At 41.5% G+C, this 23,126-nt stretch overlaps 2 protein-coding genes across 3 annotated transcripts in view; one reads left to right on the top strand and one right to left on the bottom strand.

Annotated features, from left to right (window-relative positions):
* pax9 (paired box 9) overlaps positions 1–6,746 on the top strand; it is an 11,430-nt gene extending 4,684 nt beyond the window's left edge. The window contains exons 3-4 of one of the 2 annotated variants that reach the window (XM_015041474.1): positions 1,462–1,604; positions 5,715–6,746. In XM_015041474.1, coding sequence (XP_014896960.1) covers positions 1,462–1,604; positions 5,715–5,969 — 398 coding nt within the window. In that variant the 3' untranslated portion in view covers positions 5,970–6,746. The remainder of the gene's footprint in view (positions 1–1,461; positions 1,605–5,714) is intronic. The other variant, XM_015041475.1, reaches the window with a different exon arrangement.
* A 4,471-nt stretch (positions 6,747–11,217) lies between these two features.
* Positions 11,218–23,126, bottom strand: part of slc25a21 (solute carrier family 25 member 21) — a 123,056-nt gene continuing 111,147 nt past the window's right edge. The window contains exons 7-11 of the mRNA XM_015041476.1: positions 18,864–18,971; positions 18,592–18,756; positions 16,002–16,183; positions 12,557–12,609; positions 11,218–11,747 (exon numbers count right to left, since the gene is read on the bottom strand). Coding sequence (XP_014896962.1) covers positions 11,686–11,747; positions 12,557–12,609; positions 16,002–16,183; positions 18,592–18,756; positions 18,864–18,971 — 570 coding nt within the window. The 3' untranslated portion in view covers positions 11,218–11,685. The remainder of the gene's footprint in view (positions 11,748–12,556; positions 12,610–16,001; positions 16,184–18,591; positions 18,757–18,863; positions 18,972–23,126) is intronic.

Here is a 23,126-nt window from a genome sequence, read left to right as displayed (position 1 = left end):
TAATAATAATAATAATAATAATAATAATAAATAAATAATGATAATATACCGTTAGGTTGCTGATCTAGAGTTGGCATGAGGTTCTAGGTGTTAGAATTTGTTCGGTGTTCTTTGGCGCGTTTCCCAGCACAGCCAGGGCCTCGTGTTTGTAGTCCAGTCTGTGTGACACATGCAGGTAAAGGCCCAGATGACTTCGCCTAAACCCCCCCCTCCACCACCACCCCCCACACCGCTCCACTCCACAACCCCCTTCAACACGACCGCAGATGTTTTGGAAACAGTGAAACAGGATCCGGCATAAATCAGTGTTAATGGTGGGCTCGGGCTCAGCAGCTTGTTTACCAGGGGCAGGAGGGGAAGTGCTGTCAGGGTTCCGGGCTCCTCTCCACTTCCACCGCCGTCATATTAACAGCGTATATCTGTAACTTAAGCGGCCCAAACGAGACAAACGCGAGGCAGATATCTGCGAGAACTCACAGGGGGAGGATTGTGTTTTTGAAAGGCTGCCTTTCTAAACAATTTATGCATTTCCAAAATCACTTGCAGATGTCTTGTGGCTGCGGGTTTTTAAGGTTTTCGCGCTGATCTCGCCATTTGCGCAACTAAAAAAAAATAAAAAAAAAATGGATCGAGACCTTGTGAAAGGTGGGGGTCAAAATAGACGCGTAGGTTGATTTGTTTTTTTATTTCCATGCGCACGGATTGTAAAGTGCGCGCCGGCGTTTGACCTCTGAGCAACAAATGCAAAACTGCTCAGATAGATTTATAGGGAGGCAGACTTTTTATTTTAGCTTCTAAAGCGTGAATTTTGTTTAAGTGTTTTGTGGGGTTGCTGCCTCTCAGCGGTAAACACTGGGAGGATTGTCCATTACGCACGAAAGGGAGGAAGTAAATTTCAGTCACCCCACAAAGATTGGATGGACTGACTCACCGTAGAGTCCAGTTATACAGCCTGCATCATCATCTGAGCTTTATAAATATATAAATATATAAATGTATATATTAAAAAAAAAATCCCCTAACACTCCAGGCTGAAGGCCTAAACTTTAATCGCAGAAATAGAGAAAAAACAAACAGAAAAAGGAGCTTCCGTTTTATTTGTTTTTCTTTCAACGCTTTCAAATAATCTAGATGGATTCATGAAGGAGCAGAATTTTAAATCTATGAATATTAATTTGCAAAACACACAAAGTTAGTTTCAGATTGAATCTTATTTTATTTGTGCGCAAATAAAAGCGTGTAGATTTATGGTAGCATTGCTGCGTAGAAATGGCAATCGGTCACGCTTCAGTGCAAAAAAAAAAGAAAACAGTCACAGGGTAACCTGGCTAACCTTCGGCTTCTGAGTGCGAGAGTGAGCGGCCTGGGCCGCTCTTTTTTCTCCTCTTTCTCCCCAGTTTCCTTCGAAAAGCCCTTCCTGACTTCCCTGTTCTTCTGTTTCTCTTTTACCTCTTCCCCCAGTTAGTGACAGTCCATCCTTTTCCAGCGCCAAACTAGAAGAATGGAGCGCTATAAACAGGAGTAATTTCCCACCAGCCAGTTCGTCTCTAGTCAATGGCGTGGATAAGGCGCATTTAGAACCCCACGAAGCAAAATTCACACAGGTAAAAATGTGGAGATGTCTCTCTCTCTCTTTTTTTTTAAATTAAGCAGTCACTTTTTGTAAATCAGATTTTTTCCCATCCATTTATAGCAGTCTTGATTTAATTTTTCAAAAATAATTATATGGCTTGAAGTCCCCTTTCTCTCCCCCCTTTCAAAAACCACCAACATGCATTGCAGGTTTGCACATTAATGGTGCGCTTCAGTATTATTATTATTATTTTCATTTTACAAGCAGGATTTTCCGTTGGTCCTGCTGCTTGGTCATTTCTTTTGGGGATTATTTATTTAGCAACTGACAAGTCAAAGAGGTTTCATAAAATAATATTATGGGCTTAAATTAAATTGCGAACGTATTTCCACTCATAAAAAAAAAACCTCCTGAAAAATCATTAGTCAGATTTTTTTGGTTTTCTGGTAAATTATTCGAGAACAGAGTAATTGATTTAATGTGAGCGACTTAAAGCAGCCGTGAATGTTTAAGCTATTAACCCCTTAACTGTCACCTCCCCAAAAACACTTACATGCGAGTCAATAGGTGCGAGGACGCCGATGTCCTCGTGACAATTATGAGGTTTTAAAAACATGGAGAGTAAAAACTTTTTTTAAAAATGCCTGTTGAACATTTTTATTTTTTAGAAATAATTAATAAAAACTTATCAGATTTGCAACAGTGGCGCCCATAAAGTTGAACACATTATGTTTCCAGAAACATTCTTTATATTTTCATTTCATGTTTTTGTTTAAAAGATATATATATATATATATATATATATATATATATATATATATATATACACACACACACACACACACACACAGTAATTTCAAGAGAACAGAGAAATCAATTCTCCATTTCAGTTTCACACGCAACAGCGCGTTTATAATTTAACTGACTTAAAGGCGAAACATAGGCCTCAAGATACACAAGGCATAAATCATATATTTTTTTAAAGTAAGCTGTTTATTTTTAAATTTTAGCATAAATTCCAATAAAATAATAACAATGAATGTAGAATTTATCAGTTTTGGACGCAAACGCGGATCATAATTTTGCGTAAATTGCGAAAAGGTTTGTTTTGATGACGGCGCATTGGCGCGTGCGCACGAATGTTTTTCCTCTTTACTCTACAAGTAAGAGCAAAAAAAAAAAAAAAAATCTCGAGAGATGTCCACGAGGCGTGATTGATCGTCCCACTTCATCAGTTGGGGGGAATTTCAGGCTCAATATGCAATAAATCTATCTGGGGATGTCGCTCTGAGCGCGCTCCCAAAACATAATTTGGTAGACAGATATCCCCCGCAAAAAATACTTAAGTAGGAAATTAAATTCAAGCATTAAGAAGAATACGTTTAAACAGAAGGGAAAAAGAAAGCAGACATTCTCAGAGCTAGTGGAGAGTCATGCAAACATGTACAGCTCCTATGTTTTCTAAATTACAAACATCCCCTTAAGATGCAGGCCTGATTTTTTTTTCCCATTTCCCTGGCTTTGGCAACCAAGAGTAAACCCGTTTAAAGGACTATTCCAGAGTTTATTTTAACTCGAGCATTAGCAGGCTAGATCAAACTAAAAACGCAGAAGTGGCCAGCAGGTCGTGTGTCTGCAGGGCCAGACGCTGCGGTTGCAAACAGGTAACCTGGAGGCTTCGCTCCGATAACAGGGAGGGACAGAGGTATCCATGGAAACATGGGCAGCATCACCGAGCTGTGTTGGAGTTGAAGTCACGCCGGGAATTGAGGCCGGAAGGGTGCCTCCTAAGCTGCTTGAAAAGGAAACCAGGCCCAATCCTTCCCCCAATGCCCCCCCCCCAAAAAAAAAAAAAAAAAAAAAAAAAAGCAGCATTGAGAAACGCTGAAGCCACAACACTGATTTAAATAATAAACAGTGGGATTAATGGAAGGCGTTTAAATCTTAATCGAGCATAAGGATAAACAGAAATCTGGCTTTACAGCCACGTAGTAAAAGCTCGAGCCAATACATTAAGTACATTTAAAAATGATTTCATTTTATTCAAGTTCATTTTGATCTTTTAATCTCATGTGTCTTTGTAGCCAATTATGTCAACATAATTAATAAAATAGTAAAAAAGGCAAGTCAGTTATTACATCACGTGAGCCAAAAATACAGCAGTTGATCTACTTTAAAAATATTCAGAAAAGGAAGGAGGGGAAAAAAAAGTAGACAGCCAACAAAATGATGCAATCAGGATGGACTGTGTGTTGTGTGTGTGTGTGTGTGTGTGTGTGTGTGTGTGTGTGTGTGTGTGTATGTGTGCAGCTGCTGTGTTGTACTTTACCTTTGAGAAAATTGCACAAGACATACACTTGGCACCGTTCCGCAGATGGGATTTTGTGGCCTGCTATGAGCTAAGAAAGCGACTAAAACAAAAATCTTGCTCCATCTTCATGGCTTATAATGATTAAAAAAAAAAAAAAGAAGTCATAAAGTAACCAGTAAGCCTGTGTAACGTTCTCATGTCGTGACAAAGTTGAGAAAAAACACTAAAGTCACACAAAAGGCATTTTTAAAAAGCGTAGCGTAATTTCAATTGCTTTTATTTAAAACAGAAAAGCAGCTGTTCTCACTGCTGTGAACGTAGCATGTTGATTACTAAAGTTTTCATGATTTAGGGTAAAAAAAAATATCTATTGCAATTTTGGCACACAGACTAAGTAACAATATAGAATAAACATACTTTAAATTTAACTTTCTGCCATACTGCTAATTAAAGAGCAACAAATATGAAATGTGGCTAACAGCTGGTTAATTAGTCTGGTTATCTGCTCAGGTAGCCACTCTGAAGTCTGCTACTTCACAGATACCACGCTCTTAGCTTATTAATATATGTATATATTTTTTTAAATCTTAAAAATTTACCTTATTAATTGTGGACTAGGGCTCTCACGTAATTTTCATGCCACTACCGTTTCCATTGTTCTACTCTTTTTTTTTTCTTAAGCAGCTGATTCTCTTGTAAAAATGGCAAAAGAATGCTAGCATTCTTTCAGTCGACTGACGGTCAGTGTGCAGCAACAGATTTGGGATTGGGGGTGAAGGAGGGGCACTATGTCACTCTTTGATATCCGTACGCCTGGAGAAAATAAAGGCATTAAAAAGGATTTCGAAAAGTATGATGGAAAATTTGAGCCGTTTTCAAAACGACCTTTTCGGGACCTCCACGTTCCTCCGAGACCTTTAACGCAACGGCTAAAAGATACAGTTTGAATAATGCATTTATTATTATTACTATTATTATTACTATTAGTTTTTAAATAATTTCAAACAGGCATGCAAGTGTGGGGAAAAAAAATCCCAGTTGTAAAAACTAATAACATATTTGTGCTAGTACTAGCTAGACCACCCACGAGAAGAAATTCTGTCTCCATGATCAAAATGTGAAATCCTCCAGTTGAATCCTGTTCCTGTGCCAGAGCAGCAGAGCCCGTTCCTGCGACGTAGCCCTCCCTTTCCTCATTTTCTATCATATTTCCTCTTCTGCTGCCTCCTTCTCCCCCCCCACCACAAATCTATCATGACATCTGTTTTGTGGCGTCCCCCAACAAGCCTGTACTCCATCGGCTGGTGTGGTATGTGGACGCTGACAGAGAAACGTCCATTTTCAGCGCAAAGTAAAAAAAAAAAAAAAAAAAAAACACTGCAGCCACCCATGTATGGTTGTTATGCTCCTTTAATGTGTGGCAGGAGCGTGAGCGCGCATAATTGATCAGTCATACTTTCATCAAAATCAGGACAGTGGGATTTTTATGTGGTGGCTGTGAAGTTAGGGATTAAGATCTGCTGTTTATAATTCAACCGATATTACTTTCACTTATTGCTGCAGCTTGCTTCTAAAGCCACAGTGTACGTGTGTGTATATGTGTGTGTGTGAGATATATATATAGCTTTCTCAAACTCTCTCAAATCTTAAAGTGACCAAAATTCATAAAAGTGTTGCCACCAAATGACATCCGTTTCATTTATTCTAAGAAAGCGACTCAAACTGGACTCGGTTGAGGACAACAACCACAAACAAAACCAACTGGATAAGTTTTGACCTTTTTGATCCACGTTGCAGATTTAATCTGGACTTTTCCCTTCTCGTTTCCAGACGCCGAGTGGATTGCCCACAGCGAACAGCTATGTCACAGCGCCCAGCATCCCTCCCTACCACCCTCCCACCCAAGTGTCACACTACATGGGGTACAGCGCCACCACGTCGGCCTATGTGACCGGACCCACATGGCAGCCGGCCAGTGGCAGTGCTCTATCTCCCCACAGCTGTGACCTCGCCGGCCCTCTGGCCTTCAAGAACATAGCGGCGAGCCGCGACGCCATCCACCCGGTCGCTGCGTCGGTGCTTTGAGCGTTCCCTCCGAGGACTAGAGACGGACAGAGTCTGGGGTGGGGTGAGCAGTGGCGGCGGCGGTGTGAGGGTGAGTGGACGGGACAGGACAACGGACTTCGAGTCTTGTCGTTTCGCTCTTGCAGTCGCCCTTCTATGAAGGACTGAGAACCGCCGCCGAGTGCGGGACGCTCTCCCTCGACCTTCGCCCCCTCTTGCCTCCCCCCCTGCGCCGCACTCCAAACTCAACACGGCGAGACCGAAGGCCGAAAGGAGTAAAACGGTCGACACAACAAACTCGTTGTCTAAAAGGACTCGCAGAGCAGGTGTTCTGAAGGGACAAGTGCGTGACCACCACTCTCCACCCATCAACACTATTCCTCTCAGACTCTTTACTGCACACTCTTTGGGCAAAAACGGGGTAATGTACGACTTCAGAAATATACAATCAACCTAAAGAAAAACACTTTGCATGAGTGTTTCAGGGTGCTTGTAAATTACTATTGCTTTTTTTTTTTAAAGTTTGTATGCTTTTTTTTGTTGGTTGTTTATGATTTTATAAATGGAGCATTGCTTTTTCCCCACTTCACTAAAAGTGTAGCCAAAGAAAGAGCTCCACACAGAAGTCTTATTTATTTAGGTTAAGGTACGTTGAATGAAGTGCAATTAGCGTTGCAGAATGCGTGGGAGTCTCCATGCACATTAGGACAGAATTGGAATTATGTTGCAGAGCATTAACAATTGACAAATGTTGCACAGTGAAATTGAATGTATCTTATTAAATTGTTTGGCTGTTTACCGATTTTTTTTTTCTTCTCCCCCCTCCGGGGCATTCCTGCTTGTTTTGGGGGTTTGGGGGTATTAACACGGTACACACCCCATCGCGGGGAAAAAAGGAAAAGAAAAATGTTTTTCAGCGTCTCATTTTATTCCATCTCTGCTAAATTCAGGGTATTCTGGCACTCTGGTCTGATTTACATGATTAGGAAGCTGCTTTTCATAAACAAAAACCAAACGAAAACAGCGAGCCGGCCCTCAAAGTCTGCGTTTTTGATTTCCATGTGTCATGCCTCATTGGGCAGTCCATCAGGAAGAATTTGAGTGCGGCGAGTTCATCGCAGCATACGGCAACGTCGGCCTGTAAAGCAGCACAGGCAGGAGTGTCTTCTGACCTCATCGCATCTATTCATGCTCTTTATCTCGGTTGAAAGTAATAAATCTGCATTGTGACCAATGTGCAGAAAGTGTAAAAAATTGTGGTTACATCAGGGCAATGACTATATATTTTTTTTTTTATTATTCCTAGAACTATTTGAAGTACAGCTAAATACCAAAATAATTCAGATGTAAAGTTATTTTCATTCAGCCAAAACGTTTGTGACCGATAGTTTGCGTCTTTTCACTTTTTCTATCGGATTCAAGTTTGGACAATAACTATGCGACTCGCAAACGTCGATATAACTTCCAGTCAATGTTGATCAAATTAGAAAAAAAAAAATATTCCAAGCTTAAATCTGCCAGGGGTATGAATCATATTGGGTTTAACTATATATTTTACATTAAAAGTAAATTAGACTTCCTTTAATGTCAGTTTGCAAAAAACGGACCCTAAAACATCTCCATAGTCATTTGTAAATTACAATGTCATGTTGTCCATTTAAACCTCCATTTCTATTCATGACAGAATAAGTTTCAGTTTATTTTGTGATTTAAAAGGTTTGTACGGGGTTTTGCGTTGCGTGGAAGGAACGGCGAACTGAAACGCCGCCGCACGGGAAAAATCGACGGGCAGATAAGTGGTCGAGCCGGGGCCCGTTTCTGACCGGCTCGCCGCGTTCGTCAAGTAAGAAAACTTTATATATGACAAGTCTGCAGAAAGACAAAGAAACAAAACAAAAAAAGAAACGCTTTCTGCAGATTTCAAAAAGGGGGAAAAGTGTGGAGTAATAAATTATTCGTCTGCGCGTCGAGCAAGCCCCGTCTAGCCCTGCAGTGGAAACCGTGGATTTAAACAAACTGCGCTGCGGCGTGGAGGCGCAGATTGATCTCTTGATAAAGCGGCTCACCTGCTCCCTTTCTGTTCCTCCCATGTTGCTGCTGAGGGAACTCGAGAAGGTGTTTCGCTTTTTCTTTTTCTTCCTTTCTCTTTTTTTTTTGTCTATCCGTCCCGTGTCGCAGCGTAAACAGTGCCTCCGCGTTGCAGTGTCAACAGTCCGCCCCATGCATGAGCTGATTTGACTTGGAAAACGCCTCTCCCCGCATCCAGTGGTCACGGACCGTTGCTCACGGTCGCAGTGTTTGACCGTACGTGAACCGCATCGCGTTGGGGGTAGGGGGATGGAGGGGGCCGACGTGCAGACTGCAGAGGCTGGCCATCGCCACCATCCTTTAACCAAAGACCAACTATCGCCAACGGCTAATGATTCTTTTGCTAGTAGAAGAGGGTTGGATGCTGTTTTAAAGTCAACTTTTTCTTCCAAGAACAAAAAAATAATAATAATAAAAAAAAAGGCCTTCTTTGACTCAAAACATTAAAATTCAAGCTCATCTGAAGGCCGCGTGATGAATATATTTTCAAAAAAAAAAAAAGTGCTCGAAAAGCCCTCGCTGCTCGACTTTATGGTCCACAAGATGCAGTTTTGAAAATAGGGGCCGACACGTGTTTATAATTAATTATGTTGAGTCTGACTTCAGTGTCATATGGTTATCTTTACTTCTTCACATGCAATCAGAAACAAGACAGCCTTCGGTTTTTGCAGGGTAACACAGAGCAGAGAATGTTGACACTGGCTGAACACGGCGCTCTGTGCGTGCTTCTGCTCAGTGAGCACTTTTCAAAGAAGCTGACGACAGCCAGAGTGTTTTCCTAATGTCTTAAAACAACAACGTCGAGCAGACAGGTGAGCAAAACCTCTCAAACTTGGGATTTTAAGAGAGGTGGAGGGCAGAGGGGAGGGGGAAGAGAAGAAATCAGCAGAGACGAACCCAGCATGTCTTTGTGCATGCACGCACCCTCACTCTGGTAGATTTTAATGCACATTAATCACCGACTGTTTGCATTGGAAAACACAAGCAGAGCCGAGCGCAGATTGGAGGTTCGTCAGAGTGGAACCGCCGAGGTGAAGCGCTTCATACGGAGGCCGCATATTTTGCTGATTTATGGTGATCAAGATGTGCGGGGAATTGAGCTGAAGGTGGCTTTGTTGCCTAGCTACCGGCAATTTTGGGCGTGCATGTTGCAAGCTGTCAGGCCCGAAACAAACATCCACGCTGAGCACTTCATTACGAAAAAAGGACAGGTTGGGAGCTTACGATTTCATCAGTCTGCGAGCCACGGTTGTTCATCTATCACCGCAGGTCCCCAGGCAAAAAAAAAAAAAAAAAAAAGGAAGGCGCCCTTTTTGTTTGGGTGAGGGGAAAAACCCCCACTTAAGGGGGGCAGCTGTCAAATGCCAACGTGGCTCGGTCGGTCGGAGCTACCAGATAAGGTCACGATAAGAGTCTTCGAGGGCAGCCGCGACGCCCCGCGGCTCTCGGACAGTTGTGTTTGTGAGATTGCATATTTGTGGAAAAGATATGCGGGCCGAGGGAGGGAACGTGAACAAAGGACCCGAGGCCTCATTAGGATTTTTCTAAAGCTTGTTGTTTAAGCTTGCACTGGAAGCTACACTCAAGACACGGAAGAGACTGACACTCAGCTGGCAGGCGCAACTTGTTCGGCTGACAGCTAGTCAAACAACAAAAGGCTGGGATGGCAGGAAGATGAGAAGCGAGTGATGGCGCGGTAAACGGGGGGAAAGCCGATACGCTTATATCAGCGCCGAGGTGAAACACGAGCAGAAAAGACGGATGTGTGACAGCACAAGTCGGCCATTAGGGCACGGGGAAGTATGCATCCCGACCGCAGCTCGCACCAGCGCATAAGGAGCACATTGTTTCAACCTTTCAATTTTTTAACAAAACATGGAAACAAAACTCCATATTTTATGCGTAGTTAAAAAAAAAGAAAAGGTAAATTTCAGATCATGGAAAGGTTGAAAATGGTAATTTCAAAAACTAACTTTATGCATTCTGTTGGGATTTCATGTTATTGTGATCAACGCACAGTAGCGCATGACTGAAGTGAAAGGAAAAGGTTTTCTAAATTAAAAAAAAAAAAAAATCTGAAAGCGGCAGTGAGCAGAGTTTGCATTTAACCCCCATTTAATTGGACAGCCTTAAAGAAAATAAGAGACAAATAGTACGCCTGTGTGTAATTTAACTTCGACATGAAGCCTGCTCTGCGAAGGCCTCAGGATCAACGTTTAAATCCAGGTTAGGATAAAATATATATATATATATATAAGAAATGCAGGTTTTATCTGGTGTTTTTTTTGTTTCTTTTTGGGTTTCTTCTTGTAATATTTGATTTGAATCTCTACAGAGAAATGTCACCAATAGTGCCAGTGATGCGCTTTTAAAATCTGTTTGTTGGAAAATATGTGATATTTTAAAAAAAAAAAATCATCATTTTCTATCTCGCAGAAAGAAAAGATCTTTTTTTTGCTACATTTTTTGTTCATCTTTCTTTTAGATCAGAAAAAAAAAGATAAAATGTCGGTTCTTAAAAAAAATACATTTTCGAGAGTAGATATATTAATCAAAAATGACAAGTTGTCTTTTTTCCCCCCAAATAGTTGTGCGATATTTGCAGCTCTAAGCAAGTTTTGTTCAAATGGCCTGAGAGAGGAAACGACACTTTGGGCTGTGAAGGTTGCAGAGCTCTGATAGGAGAGAACGCCAAGAGAAACACAGTAACTATGGAGGAGCTGCACAATTCCACAGCTCAGGTGGGAGAATCTGTTGACAGGACAACTATCGGCTGCAGTGGAAAAACAGCAGTGGCAGCAGCATGCTCGGGTGCTTCCTGTTGTACCGAGAGGGAAACTGATTGGAGACGATAAGAAGATGGATGACACTAAAGAAGAAGTGTCATCACTTCTTCTTCTTCTAATCCTAAAAAGAAGAAGAACCAAAGAGGAGGAGAACCTTCCCGTCTTTACTGTGTGCGTTTGTGTCGTTCCAAATCTGAGGCGCATGTTGGTTTACAAAGTTAGTTACATTTTAATTCATTCATTTAGAGAAGTTTAAATGAAGTTTTTAGTGCTTTGAATAATTTTTTTTTAAATTGAAAGCCTTAAAAATGTTAGTTTTAAAATGTAGTAAGAATTCAAATATTGGAATCGTCTATGAACGGCTTCATCTCGACAAAAGAGGGATAACAGGAGAGTTGTTGTAAAGTGAAGGCAACTACCTATTTATTTAGTCCATTTTTGTAAAAAAAACAAACAAACAAAAAAACAAAAAAACAAACAAACTGACCCATTTTAAACAAGTTGGGGACAAACAGCGGCACAGAAAAAAAATTTGTCTAATAACTTTAGAGCTCCATTTACAAAGGTCACTTTATAAAGTCGGCACTGTTTTGTCTATGCTGGGAGCGTTTGCTAAAAAAAAAAAAAAAAAAAAAAAAAAAAAAAAATTTAATACTTTTTGGTGCTATTGGTTCACACAGCTTTCATTCCTGAGCGACCAAGATGTATTGTCCAAATATGGGAACACTGTTTTGGTATTTTTATAAATCTTAGAAAAAAACCAAAAAAACCAAAGGCTTCATGGTGAGTCACCAATTCAGTCAATGAGGAATAAATTTGGAACAGAAATTACAGGCTTTCGTTTCTCTTCTGTGGTTTTCTCGTTACCAGTGTTTCTGCAACCACATCGACACATATTCGTAGACCAGCAGCATCACCGCTCCACCTGCAGCAAAACACGACGGAGAAGCCCAGTCTCATTTACACAAGACATGAGAGGAGCACTGCTTTTATTGTCATCATATTTAAATGAGGATTAAGGGGATTTGCAGCCTCCATTAGATACAGGAAACGGACGACTGCATCTTTAAATACATGTATACTGATCGCTGAAAGCAAACGTGCAGCGCCTCGCAAAAACATGCACAACCCTTAAACTTCTTCACATTTTACTGTGTTACAAAAAATCCTGAATTTTTTTCAGAGTTTGTGTAGCAGACAAATACAAAGTTGGGCACATTTATGAAATGGTCTGTTGGAGAATATTACGGATCAATCAGCATCATGAGGACAAATGGACTCAGCAGATGAGCCCGGGGTAAAGCGGGTTACAATAAGTCGAGCTCTCTCAAAATCAGGTTCTACAAAGTGTTGACTCAGGAAACTGGAAACAAATCATCTCCATTCTTTTTGGATATTTATTTGTAGAAACTTTCTACTTCCCAACTATGCTTCCCCCCCCCCCAATATATCAATAAAAATCCACAGCTGACACAGAAGTTTGTGGTTGCAATATCTTGAAATGTGAAAAAGTTCATTGGGTTTGAAACAAAAGGCAAGGTACTGTGATACAAGTACCAGAAATGATTTTATAGAAAGCTTTGCTTAGTTATGTAATTTATAATTCCAACTAATGTACCAAAATCAGTGTTTCAAATGTTAAACATTACTGATTTAGGTTTGCACACCAACATTCAAATTTACATTATAAAACTAAAACACTGAGTGTAAAGTGTCAAACGTTTTTTTTTTTACCTGGTCCAAGTCTCATGATCTTGGGAACCAAACCTTTGTACAGAGCCAAGAAGCTGCAGAAAAAAAAGAAAAATGAGTTAGAAATACAGACACACACAAGTAAAGTAATCAAATAACCAAACACACAGAAAAAGGAAATTCAGTCTCAGTTCAAATACATCTTCTTTATAGTCAATAGGAAACGTTTCCTTGGGTTAATTTGCTGATTTCAAACATCAGTGCAGCAGAAATATTCAGCAAATAAACGATAAAGCGTTTATTCTGGCTCAACGCTCGATAAAAGCAGGATCGCCTTTGCTGGCTGCAACTTCAAGGTGACGAACAAGTAAAATCGATCGCTCTTTTGGTGATAACCTGAGAGGGAACGTTCTGCAACGCACACGTCCCCGCTCCTGCTGATGTCGATTGATCTCGCCTCGTTTTCCGTCTGTCTGCTGCCTGAGCACGTCTGTCACCCCATCGGGGACTAACAGGCTAGCGTGGGCGAATACCTGTCCCTTAATGCGTTCAAGGTGATCAGCGGCTGCCTGCCTCTGCCTCGTGCTCCTTGTCCCACTCCCTGCCCCCGCCAATGATGGCGTTAATAAGGCTCGACCCACTTCCTCCCTGGCCCTCTGTCTGATTAGATTGACCCGTGGAGCGCCGCGCGGCTCGTTAGGGTCTGCTTAACGATGTCTCCCATAGGGACCACTAATTAGCTGAGACTGTGTTGTGTTAAGGGAAGGGGACTGGATGTGGCGGCGGGGGCACGGTTTGTGCATGCCCGCGACGAGGCTTCAGTGCCGCTCAGGCCGCTACCCCCACCCCATCTACAAACTAACAACATCCACTAACGACAAACATCTCTTTGGGGTCTTGTCTCAGGGAGCGGCATGGGGGCAAACCAGAAAGCCCGGGGCAACTGCTAACATAACATACATCTTTCCTTGAAACCTCCGTTTGGAGCTGTCAAGTCTCTGGGGCTTGAGAGTACGTCCACAGTTACCCCAGAAGTGACAAACGTCTGCAGTCACTGATCAAATTTATGATTGGCATCATGCTGAGCGCAGCATAGAATTTGACGTTCGTGTTTTACGGCTTTGCATTAAGGGGGTTTTCGCACCTGATGGTCCGGTAGACTCAGTTTGATTACAATTTCAGCTGGCTTGGTTAGTTTTCAAACCGCACTGTGCAAAACGAACCGAGCTCTTTGTAAAACCTGTGTAGCCCCCTTTGCCAGTGGTGGCGACGTACCAAGAACCCCTGAAGGCAACAACATGAAAACCTCAGAAGACGACGAGCGCAATTTCATTCTTCACGAAACGCGGACAAAAATGAAGTGGCGTCAGATGTTAGCGGTTGTAGCAATTGTCTTTATTCTTTAGGAAAACGACTACGAGCCATTTCTCCTGCCGGTGCTAGACTCACATGTTTGTTTTTGTTGTTTTTACCCAAAGTGGCATGTGCTTTAATCTACTTCCTCTGTTGAAGTGAACCACGCTAAGGTTTGCTTCAACAGAACCAAGACCGAGGTTTTTAGGACGACCAAAGTTTGCTTGTAGACTAAAACGTGTGAATGTACCATAAAGGTACATTTCAGAACTTCAGAAGCATGTCAAAAGATTGTGAGCAGCTAATATCCTACCTGAAGTGCATAACTCTCTTACTGACTTCATCTTGCATTCCTGTTGACGTTGCTGCAAGATTTAAATTGGCTGCAACTACTGGTAAGGCATTGACAGTTGAAGTAATTCATGGCAAGATTCATTTCTCACTGAAAATGTTCAGTTTAGCTAAATTTCTTCCTTTTCACGCGTTTCAATAAAGCAAAACAATCCTGCAGACATATCCCTGCAAAGTTCTGGTACTTGTGGCGTTTACTGTTACTTGTTGCTTCAAGTGCAGTGTGATAAACCTGCACCTAAACTGAAACAGGATTCTTGCTACGATTATCAGTCAGGTTTCTAACATTTACTAATGGATAAAGATTCAAGAATAAAGTGACTGAAGAATCCATATTTGAAGCGAGAACTGTAATGTTTGTACTTTTCAAATATCTATAAAAACTCCTGTGGGGAATTCAAGTTGTTTGGCTGCGAGTTATCAGTTGATAAAAACACTTCGAAGATGTCAGATATTACGTTTTCGCCAAGTCTACTTTGAGGTGCATGAAGTTTTGCCCAACTTCCTTTAACAAAACGCAACTCATCTTATTTCTAACACAAATCAAGAACTTTTTGGGCATTTTGTAGCAACTCAGTCCATACTGGTGCAGTTTATAAAACAGCTAACTATGCTAGCTGCATAAACAGATGTCGTTTCTTTAGGTCATCCTTCAACCTTTGATAGATCAATGCACATTTATAATCAGGTTATCTAGAGACGTTTTACACACACAACTCATTAAAAAAACCACATGGATTAGGAATAAGGTTGCATTCAGATTAGGAGATTCTGGAGGATGAAGCTAAAGACTCAGGAACAAGAGCAGAGCTACCTTGAATCATCTTAAAACTACTCAGTTTGTTAGAAATGTTCATGTAGTTTATGTAATGCTGTTTTCTTTAAACCATCATTTCATTTGTATTGGGAAGTAATTTGCCCTGAAGCTGGTAATTATTTAGGCAGGAAATAGTGGTTGGAGTACCATCAATTACTTTTTCTGTGTGAATCGCACCAAGTTTCACACAGGTATAAAAATAATAATTAAAAAAATCCTTCACCTAAAGTAGTAAAATACACAGCTTTCCTTTGATATCATACAGTTATTTTGACAAGACCACAGAGGAAAAGTGGTTACATTTTGCAGTCGTTTCATCTTAAACATTTGAGTTTGAAAGTGGGGTTAAAGGTGAGGCTATGATATGATTGTTTCCTAACAAGTTATATATATATATATATATATATATATATATATATATATATATATATAAATAAATAAATAAATCAATAAAACAAGTTTTAAAACACTGCGTCTTCCCCTTAACGAATACATTTATTTTGTGACTGGGTTTCTGAGACCTTTCTAAAGACCGATTCAGATAATGTTGGTTTAAAGCTTCATAAATCCCGTTTGCATTCACTGCTCCAACACTGGAAACCAGACTTTTTTTTTTCTTTTTTTTTTTTTTTAACACATAAAGAGTCTGGGTTTGGTCTCGACCCCTTTTGAACAAGCGGGGCCAATTTATTCTAAACTCTGACGCCAAGAGAGTTAAGATATAAACTGCTATTTAACCTTTTAACCCTTTAACAGAAGCTCAAACGGGACTATTCCTTCAAGGCACATGTGTCCAGTCCTGGAGGGCCTGCAACTTTTAGATGCGTCATTCACAGAACTCTGTAGATCCCGATTGTGTGAGGACATAACTGAGTTCTTTGACTCAAGCCTGTTGGAACTGGGACGCAATAAAAAGTTGCAGGACGGACGTTTGGCGCCCCGTTATTTTATCGCCGTTGCCTTTACCCCTCTTCGCGGTACACCAGCGCCATGGTCTGGAAGCAGGTGCGGTACTTGATGGCTCCCGGTTCCGGCTGGGGCCCTTGGATGCGGCTCTTTGCTACGTCGAAGGGAATATTCACACATGACGAGATGGTGCCAGACGTCAGGCCGATCGCAAACTTCCTCAGGAACTCTAACGTGGGGTCCTGTTTGGAAGATGAGGTTGCAGCTTATTGGTTTGACAAGCATAATCTTCATTGGAAACGTTTTGAGAACTAAAAAAACAAAAAATACACACACACACACACACAAAAGAAGTGACACCAAGTTAATACACACAGTAATTTGACACTGCATTTTTATGCGAGAGCGAAAGTGAAACAGAGACGACGGGATCGGAGCGCATGATTTCAAACCTGGCATGAAAGCCCGGATCATTTTATGGCGGTGGAAGGAGGGGCTCAGAGGGGCAAATTTGCGCTTCCTGACTGTGGTGCAGCGCTGTGATTGGCTGAGCAGAACCACATGTTCTTTGCGGAGCCAAGACGGAGGATTTATAAACAGGGTTCACGCAGGCAGACTAGGGAGGCATATGGGGACAATTTGGGTAATTGGCCTGTGACTCGGCACAGGGGTATTACTGTACCAAAGAAGCCCAGACTCGGAGAGCTCTGACAGCTAATTGGCCAGGATATTTTTACAAATGACAGCAGCTTCTCCGGTCCAGGGCTTTCTCAAGAGGCTGGACACCCCGAGAGCTGTGGTAAATCAACATCTAATCCCACTTCTTCTGTTTTTTTCAAGTGGGATGCGGGTTAAGGGGGTGGCGGGGGGAGGAATATAGCCACGGCCTAAGTACACCCATCAAGCCACTTCCTAACAGCCTTAAGCAAACATCTCCTCACACATCCCCTGGTGAATGATGGCAGTGTGCTATCTGCCTCCTATGTGCTATTCAAATGTCCGCACAACAGAAGCCCGGGCTCGGTAATCTAAATTTGACTATTGACATGATTGACTTGAAAGCTCATTGCTCATGTTGCTGACAAGCTTTGAGCAATGAAACTTTAGCTCAGTCTCTAAAACACACATTTACAGTGCTGTGTCAGGCTCACATTTTGTGAAAACTGTAATGTATTTCATTAAAACGGATTTTTGACTGGCCAGTAGAAATTAGTGCATGATTACAAGGTCGAATAAAACTAAAGACAGGGTTTTAAATAAAAATTAAATCAGAACTGTGCAGTGTGAATACGTATCAAACCCCATTTCGTCTAAATAAAAATAAGTGAAACCAATCGCACTGAGAAATCATTTGTTTGTTAAAAGAATCCAACTTTGAGCCACTTAATTTCATATTGATTATTGGCATAAATAAAGTCCAAGTTGAAAGGAGAAAGAGCAAACATGTGGAAGCTGCTCCGGCCAGAAGAGACAAAAAATTAAACTTTTTACCTTCTTGCAAAATCCCGTTTTGCATAAAAATCATTAAAAAAAATATTTATGCAAACCACCCATGGTGGTGGCAGCATCATGCGCTATGAATGCTGATATTCTGTTGAGACAGGTAAGCTGTCTCCGTCCATCTAATGAGGAGACGGATGGAGGACAACCAGGACGCACAAAAGGTTCACAACACGACGCTGAACATGCAGCCAGAGCTACAGCTGAACGGTTTAGCTTGAAGCATATTCCATGTTCACAGATGAAGCGACTGAGCACATGAGTTACTTCACAAAGAGAAAAGGGGATAAATTTCAGTCTCTAGATGTACAAAGTTGGTATCGACATAGCCCTAAAGACCTGGAACTACACTTTCCTTTATTTTAAGAGTATACTCTATAGGTCTATAAAACACACTTAAGTTGTAGCAAACGATCTGACAAAATCACAAGAAGTTTTAAACAGTATAAACTTTAAGCAGTGACTTTTACAAGTCACTGTATATTTTAAAAGCGTGTGTCGTTAGCCTCTCGCAAACAAAACTCCTGCACCGCACACATAAATGGATGAAGCCTACAAGCAACGGCCACAACCCAAGAAGAAAGTTATTTAAGTCGTCTAGCCACATAATCATTATTCACAGAGGATGGCCACTTCGATGTACATTATGCAGCTTTGGAAAAAAAAATTGGAAAAATACAACAGAGCCGGGCCTCCCACTGTAACCTCCTCTTGAAAATAGTACGGTTGTCTGCTTCCAATTAGTTCATTGGACTTCTAATCTAATGCTCTGGATTGTACATGTGGAAGTGGCGTATGGTAACGTTTCCATTAAACAAAATTAACTTTTGTTTGGGCCATCAGGCACTGCCGGATGTGTAATCCGAAACTTTGAGGATGTTATGAAGAGCAAACAGACGAGGTATTAGTGGGGCTGATCTTGGAAGCTTCTCTCTGATTTCTGCTTCCTCCGTGCCGTGCAAGCTAATCATACTGTTAAACACTTGTTATTCTCCCGCAGCAATGTGGCAAGGACATGTGAGGATCATAGAGGCTGAGGTTAGCCAAAAGTAGGCAGAGTCAGGAAAGGTTAGGCAGCGCTGAGGCACAGCAGCAGGAATGTGCCGCAGACGAAATTCCACACAGTGCAGATTTTTCACTCGCATATTACCGGGTTGGCCGGGATCGCGTCCTTGACATTGAAGTAGAAGCCAAAGTAGATCATGTTGAAAACTCCGTGGCGTCCCAGTGTTGACGTTAACCCTTTATTCAGACCTCTCAATCCAAAGCCGTCTGAGTCGATGATACGTCGTGCTTGGGCGAAAGCGGAGGGTTGCTGTCGAGAGACAGAGTTGTAAAGGATCTCGTTGAGGAGCCGTGAGGAAAAACGTGAACAATTAAGCAACGTTTTAAAAGGTAGATTGGCATTTTCTTTCACTCAACCTCTTTGAAGGAGTCTCTGTTGGCCTGGAGACTGACTTTCACCACTTCGAATGGGTTGACGATGAAGGCCTCGGTCAAGCCTGAGCCGAGGCCGGCTATGGACAGCGCCTGGAGGGGAGATGGACATGATTTAACCCCGAGAGTGAGAGGGTAACATCTGGGCAAAGATGGAGCAGAGCAGAGAAACCGTTTAACTCAGCGGTGAAGCAATGTTTCTAGAATTTTTTTTTTTTTTTTCTTTTTCCAAAATGCAAATATGTCTCTGTCATGGTTAGACAAATTGTTCCCGAAGACACGCAAGACACCTGAGGGTGTTAGCTGACAATATGCTAGATGTTATCTAGGAGGGGAAAGGAAGGCGAGTGGAAAGAGGAAGCAAGACTGTTGCAGTTTTACGTAATTTGTCCTGAAGAAGACGACCACTGCAGGTCGGATTACTTCATATACCTGCCACACAATTAAAAATGGAACCTGCACCACCAGATGTATTTGCACCGAGCTTTGTATTTCGGCGTGTTTTTGTGTCTGTGTGCAAATGTGCATGAATGCATGCTCGGCGAGAGGCGTAATGGGAACATGTCGAGAACGTGTCTGAAGCTCATTACTCTTCCTGCGTCTTTATCCCGCTGTCAGAGCCGCAGGACCCATCCTCTCAGACATGCCTCACGATGTTCACACAGCCAAGCGGCCATGTTTTAATTCCTTATTTGTATTATTACTGTGTGTGTCCTCATTAATCAGAGTGAAGGCATTCAGCTGTGCCGCGCTGAATAGGGTTGGGAGAAAGAGAGACGGCGCACTAATCTGTAATTAAATTGCGCTAATGATCTGATGTGAATTGGTGCGCCCGATGCGCGCGGGCCTCTGGGGGATTTGAGGTTTGCAGCTCTTGCAGGAAGAAGATGGTAAGGGAGGAGGTGGAGCAGAAGTGGAACAAGAGCTTGATGGATGAGGTAGGTAAACATTTCTCCACCACTGGCTGTAAAGCCAGCAGAGGATGTTTTCTGTGTGGAGGTGGTTTTGATACGGACTTACAGGTAAACCATCCATCATGGCTGACAATTGACCCCCCCACTAAATTTTTGGGCGTGTGATAACCACACCCCGGGAACTCAAATCTGTCCATTTCCAAACCTGGGACTGAATGAGCAATCGTCTTGCTGGCGTAAAGATTGTAAAACTATTTGTGGAGTCACTGGAAGTGGTGTAATCTGCTTCTGAATGAGCAGCCGTGGAGGTCAGCTTACGACAGATTATGGTCAAATCGCAAACGTATCAGGTACAGGCAGGTGGAAACAGAACAAAAACAGATTCCACAGTGCACGCTAAATTTGAATATTTCAAAATAGATATTTAAAATTACACGAGTTTTGGATCTGGAAATGCCTACAAGGAAAACAATCCATCACTGATGCTTCCATGAGGAGGATGATAAATGGACTTTTGGCGTGCCAGGCTTTTTCTGCATCATCCTAAATATTTATACTGGAATCTGTTTCTCTAAAATGTTTTTATAAGTCGTTTTCATGTCAAGTCAATGACACAGTTAGGTTTAAATGTCAGTCCATGGACTTTCTGCGTGGAGTTTGGATGTTCTCCCTGTGCATGTGTGGGTTCTCTCCAGGTACCCCCAGCTTCCTCCCACAGTCCCAAAACATGACCGTCAGGTTAATCAGTCCCTCAAAATCCTCCTTAGCTGTGAGTGTGTGCATGGCTGGTTGTTCTTTGAGTCTCTCTACTGGCCTGAGATGTATTGGCAACCTTTCCAGGGTCACCTAATGATCGCTGGAGATATGCACCAGCCCCCTGGGTGCAGTCAATGGATGGATGAATTATTTCAGGAGAATTACATAACAGCACCTCTAACTTCCATTATTAACTTACACATACCTGGGAATGTGTTGTTTCTGGGTTGTGTTTTGTTTTCAGTTTTACTCATAAGGAGGAGAGTTGTAGATTTTAAATTATTTCAGAGTAGCATTGAGATTAGAAATCTTCTTTATAAGAGGCATCCTGCCGCACACAGACTTTACAAAATATTCACAGCAAAACATTAAAAGTTAACACTGTAGAGAATAAGTTAGTTAAGAGATTAAAACTATTAAAACATTTAGTTAAAAAATTTATTGAATTTGATTCCTTCTCAAAATCAGTAAAACAAGGCATTGTAATGTATTTAATTAATATTACACATGACAGACCAACACAAATTATTATTTTTGAAAGCGGGTGGATGACGGCACTCTTCAGATAAACTGACCAGAAATAAAATAAAAGAAATGTTTGCTATGTTAAGTACATTTAGGACCGAGACACAGAAAAACAGTCTTGAACAGGCAAGCTGGTAAAATGTCCAGAAAGCTTTCATGGCGCTAACAGGGTTAGCTGAGCCAGGTAAGGAAACAATCTGAAACAAAAGGCCCAGCTGGAGAGGGAACTGTGCAGACAAATAAATATTGTACTTATCTTTCTAACTTTGTCTATGGAAAAAATAAATAAAGTCTACTTTTAGAAAAAAGAAAAAGTTGACTGTATTATTAAAAGAAGCTACAAAAGAAATACCTGAAATGGGTTTTCGTCCACAGGTGTCAAATTTTTCTACAAGTACGCCTTAAGCAGCGGATGTTATCATTTACCTATGGCGTGGTGTTTGAGACGGGTTATGGTCTCTTCTTAACAGGGCAGATAATCTCTAAAATAACAGAAACAATCCATCTGAGAATCTACAGCACTGAAAGGAGCCAAGAAAAGATTAAAATCAGTGGGAAAAAAGGTCTGCTGTCGAGGAATTTAAAAAGCTCTCAGAGGACATGCAATCAATTTTGAAACCTAAAGTAAAAACAAAATCCTTTGTGTCCTTCTGAGTGAGGAAGTCCTGATAAATACTGAATAAATTTAAGTCTATAATATTGATAAAGCTCTAAGCAAAAAGGTCAGTGTCATCAAAATTCCCAACTTTTACAGCTTGAGAGTAGGTGATAAAAAGTCACTAAAATCCATTAGTACGGTCCATTTGGACGTGATAAGCCTCTGCACAATGACAAGTAATCAAGAAACCAGTAACATCGCAGAGTTTCAGGTGGAACATATCAAAGTTGGTGAAATGATTGTAAAATCCTCATCAGCACAAAAGCCAAACCAACGAGTGGTGAGAGATTTATGGTGTCGCTTGCCAACGACCCCATGCTTCCAGAGAGCTTCACCTGGACACCGGCTCTCTGTCCTCTCTTCCGCCCATCAAAGTGTCGCGAAGAATGCCTCCATAGGAACCACTCATTGGTGAAAGTCATACATGTAACATGCCCAATAGAAGATGAAAAGACAAAATCTGCAGAAAAACAATGGCAACCAGTAGGAGCAAAGCCAAACAAAGGCGCCATCCACTCACTGGGAAACTGCAAACCTTCCCGTCAGCTCTGACCCAGCCTCACTGTCCCTGCTCAGGAAAAAAACATCTGCCACTGTCACCACCATGTTTCAAGGGGGGTTTGGAATATTCAGGGTGATGTGCGGTGTTAGTTTCCTGTCAAACATTGTATTTTGCACGTGGGCTAAAGAGTTGGTCTCATCTAAACAGATGGCATTCTTCCACGTTTGCTGCGTCTGTCTGCAAGCAGAACTTCTTACGTCTTTCTTTGAGTAATAGCTTTGTTCCAATCTGGGAAAGAAGTGGCATGGAGCACACCACAAATGTTAGGCAGGTCAACAAATTCTTTCCACTGAGCTGTGGGCATTTGCAGCTCCTCCAGAGTCATGCCATTCTGTTCTCCTTTCCAGATGATGAGACAGAAAGTGCTTTCTGAAATGGAATATTGTTCTAAAACCAAACCCTGTTTTAAACCTCGCCACAAATTTACCTCTGATTTGTCTGCTGGGTTCCTCAGTCTTCACGATGCTGTTTGTTCACTAATGTTCTCAAACCTCCAGGATCTACATAAAACAGCTTTATTCGTAGTTAGATTCAATTACACACAGAGGGACTCGGTGTACTAATTATGTGACTTCTGAAGACAAAATGACGCACTTTTTTATTTTATTTAGCAAAAAAGGGGGCTAAACGCAAATGCGTCACATTTTTGTAAAAACCGAAAAAACCCCAAGAACTTTTCCTTCTACTTAAAAATTTTGTACTGCTTTGTGTTGGTCGATCACATAACATACAAAGAGGTTTGTGGCAGTCCTGTGTTGTAAGTTCTTAATCATCCTCACAGAATGCTAACCAATAAATTTAACCAAAAATTGCCAGCGGAATAAACATGGCAT

Source organism: Poecilia latipinna, unplaced genomic scaffold (genome assembly GCF_001443285.1).
Source record: "Poecilia latipinna isolate Pla-1442-1.1 unplaced genomic scaffold, P_latipinna-1.0 Scaffold553, whole genome shotgun sequence".
NCBI classification, from domain to species: domain Eukaryota; kingdom Metazoa; phylum Chordata; class Actinopteri; order Cyprinodontiformes; family Poeciliidae; genus Poecilia; species Poecilia latipinna.
This window is presented reverse-complemented; position numbering and strand designations above follow the sequence as displayed.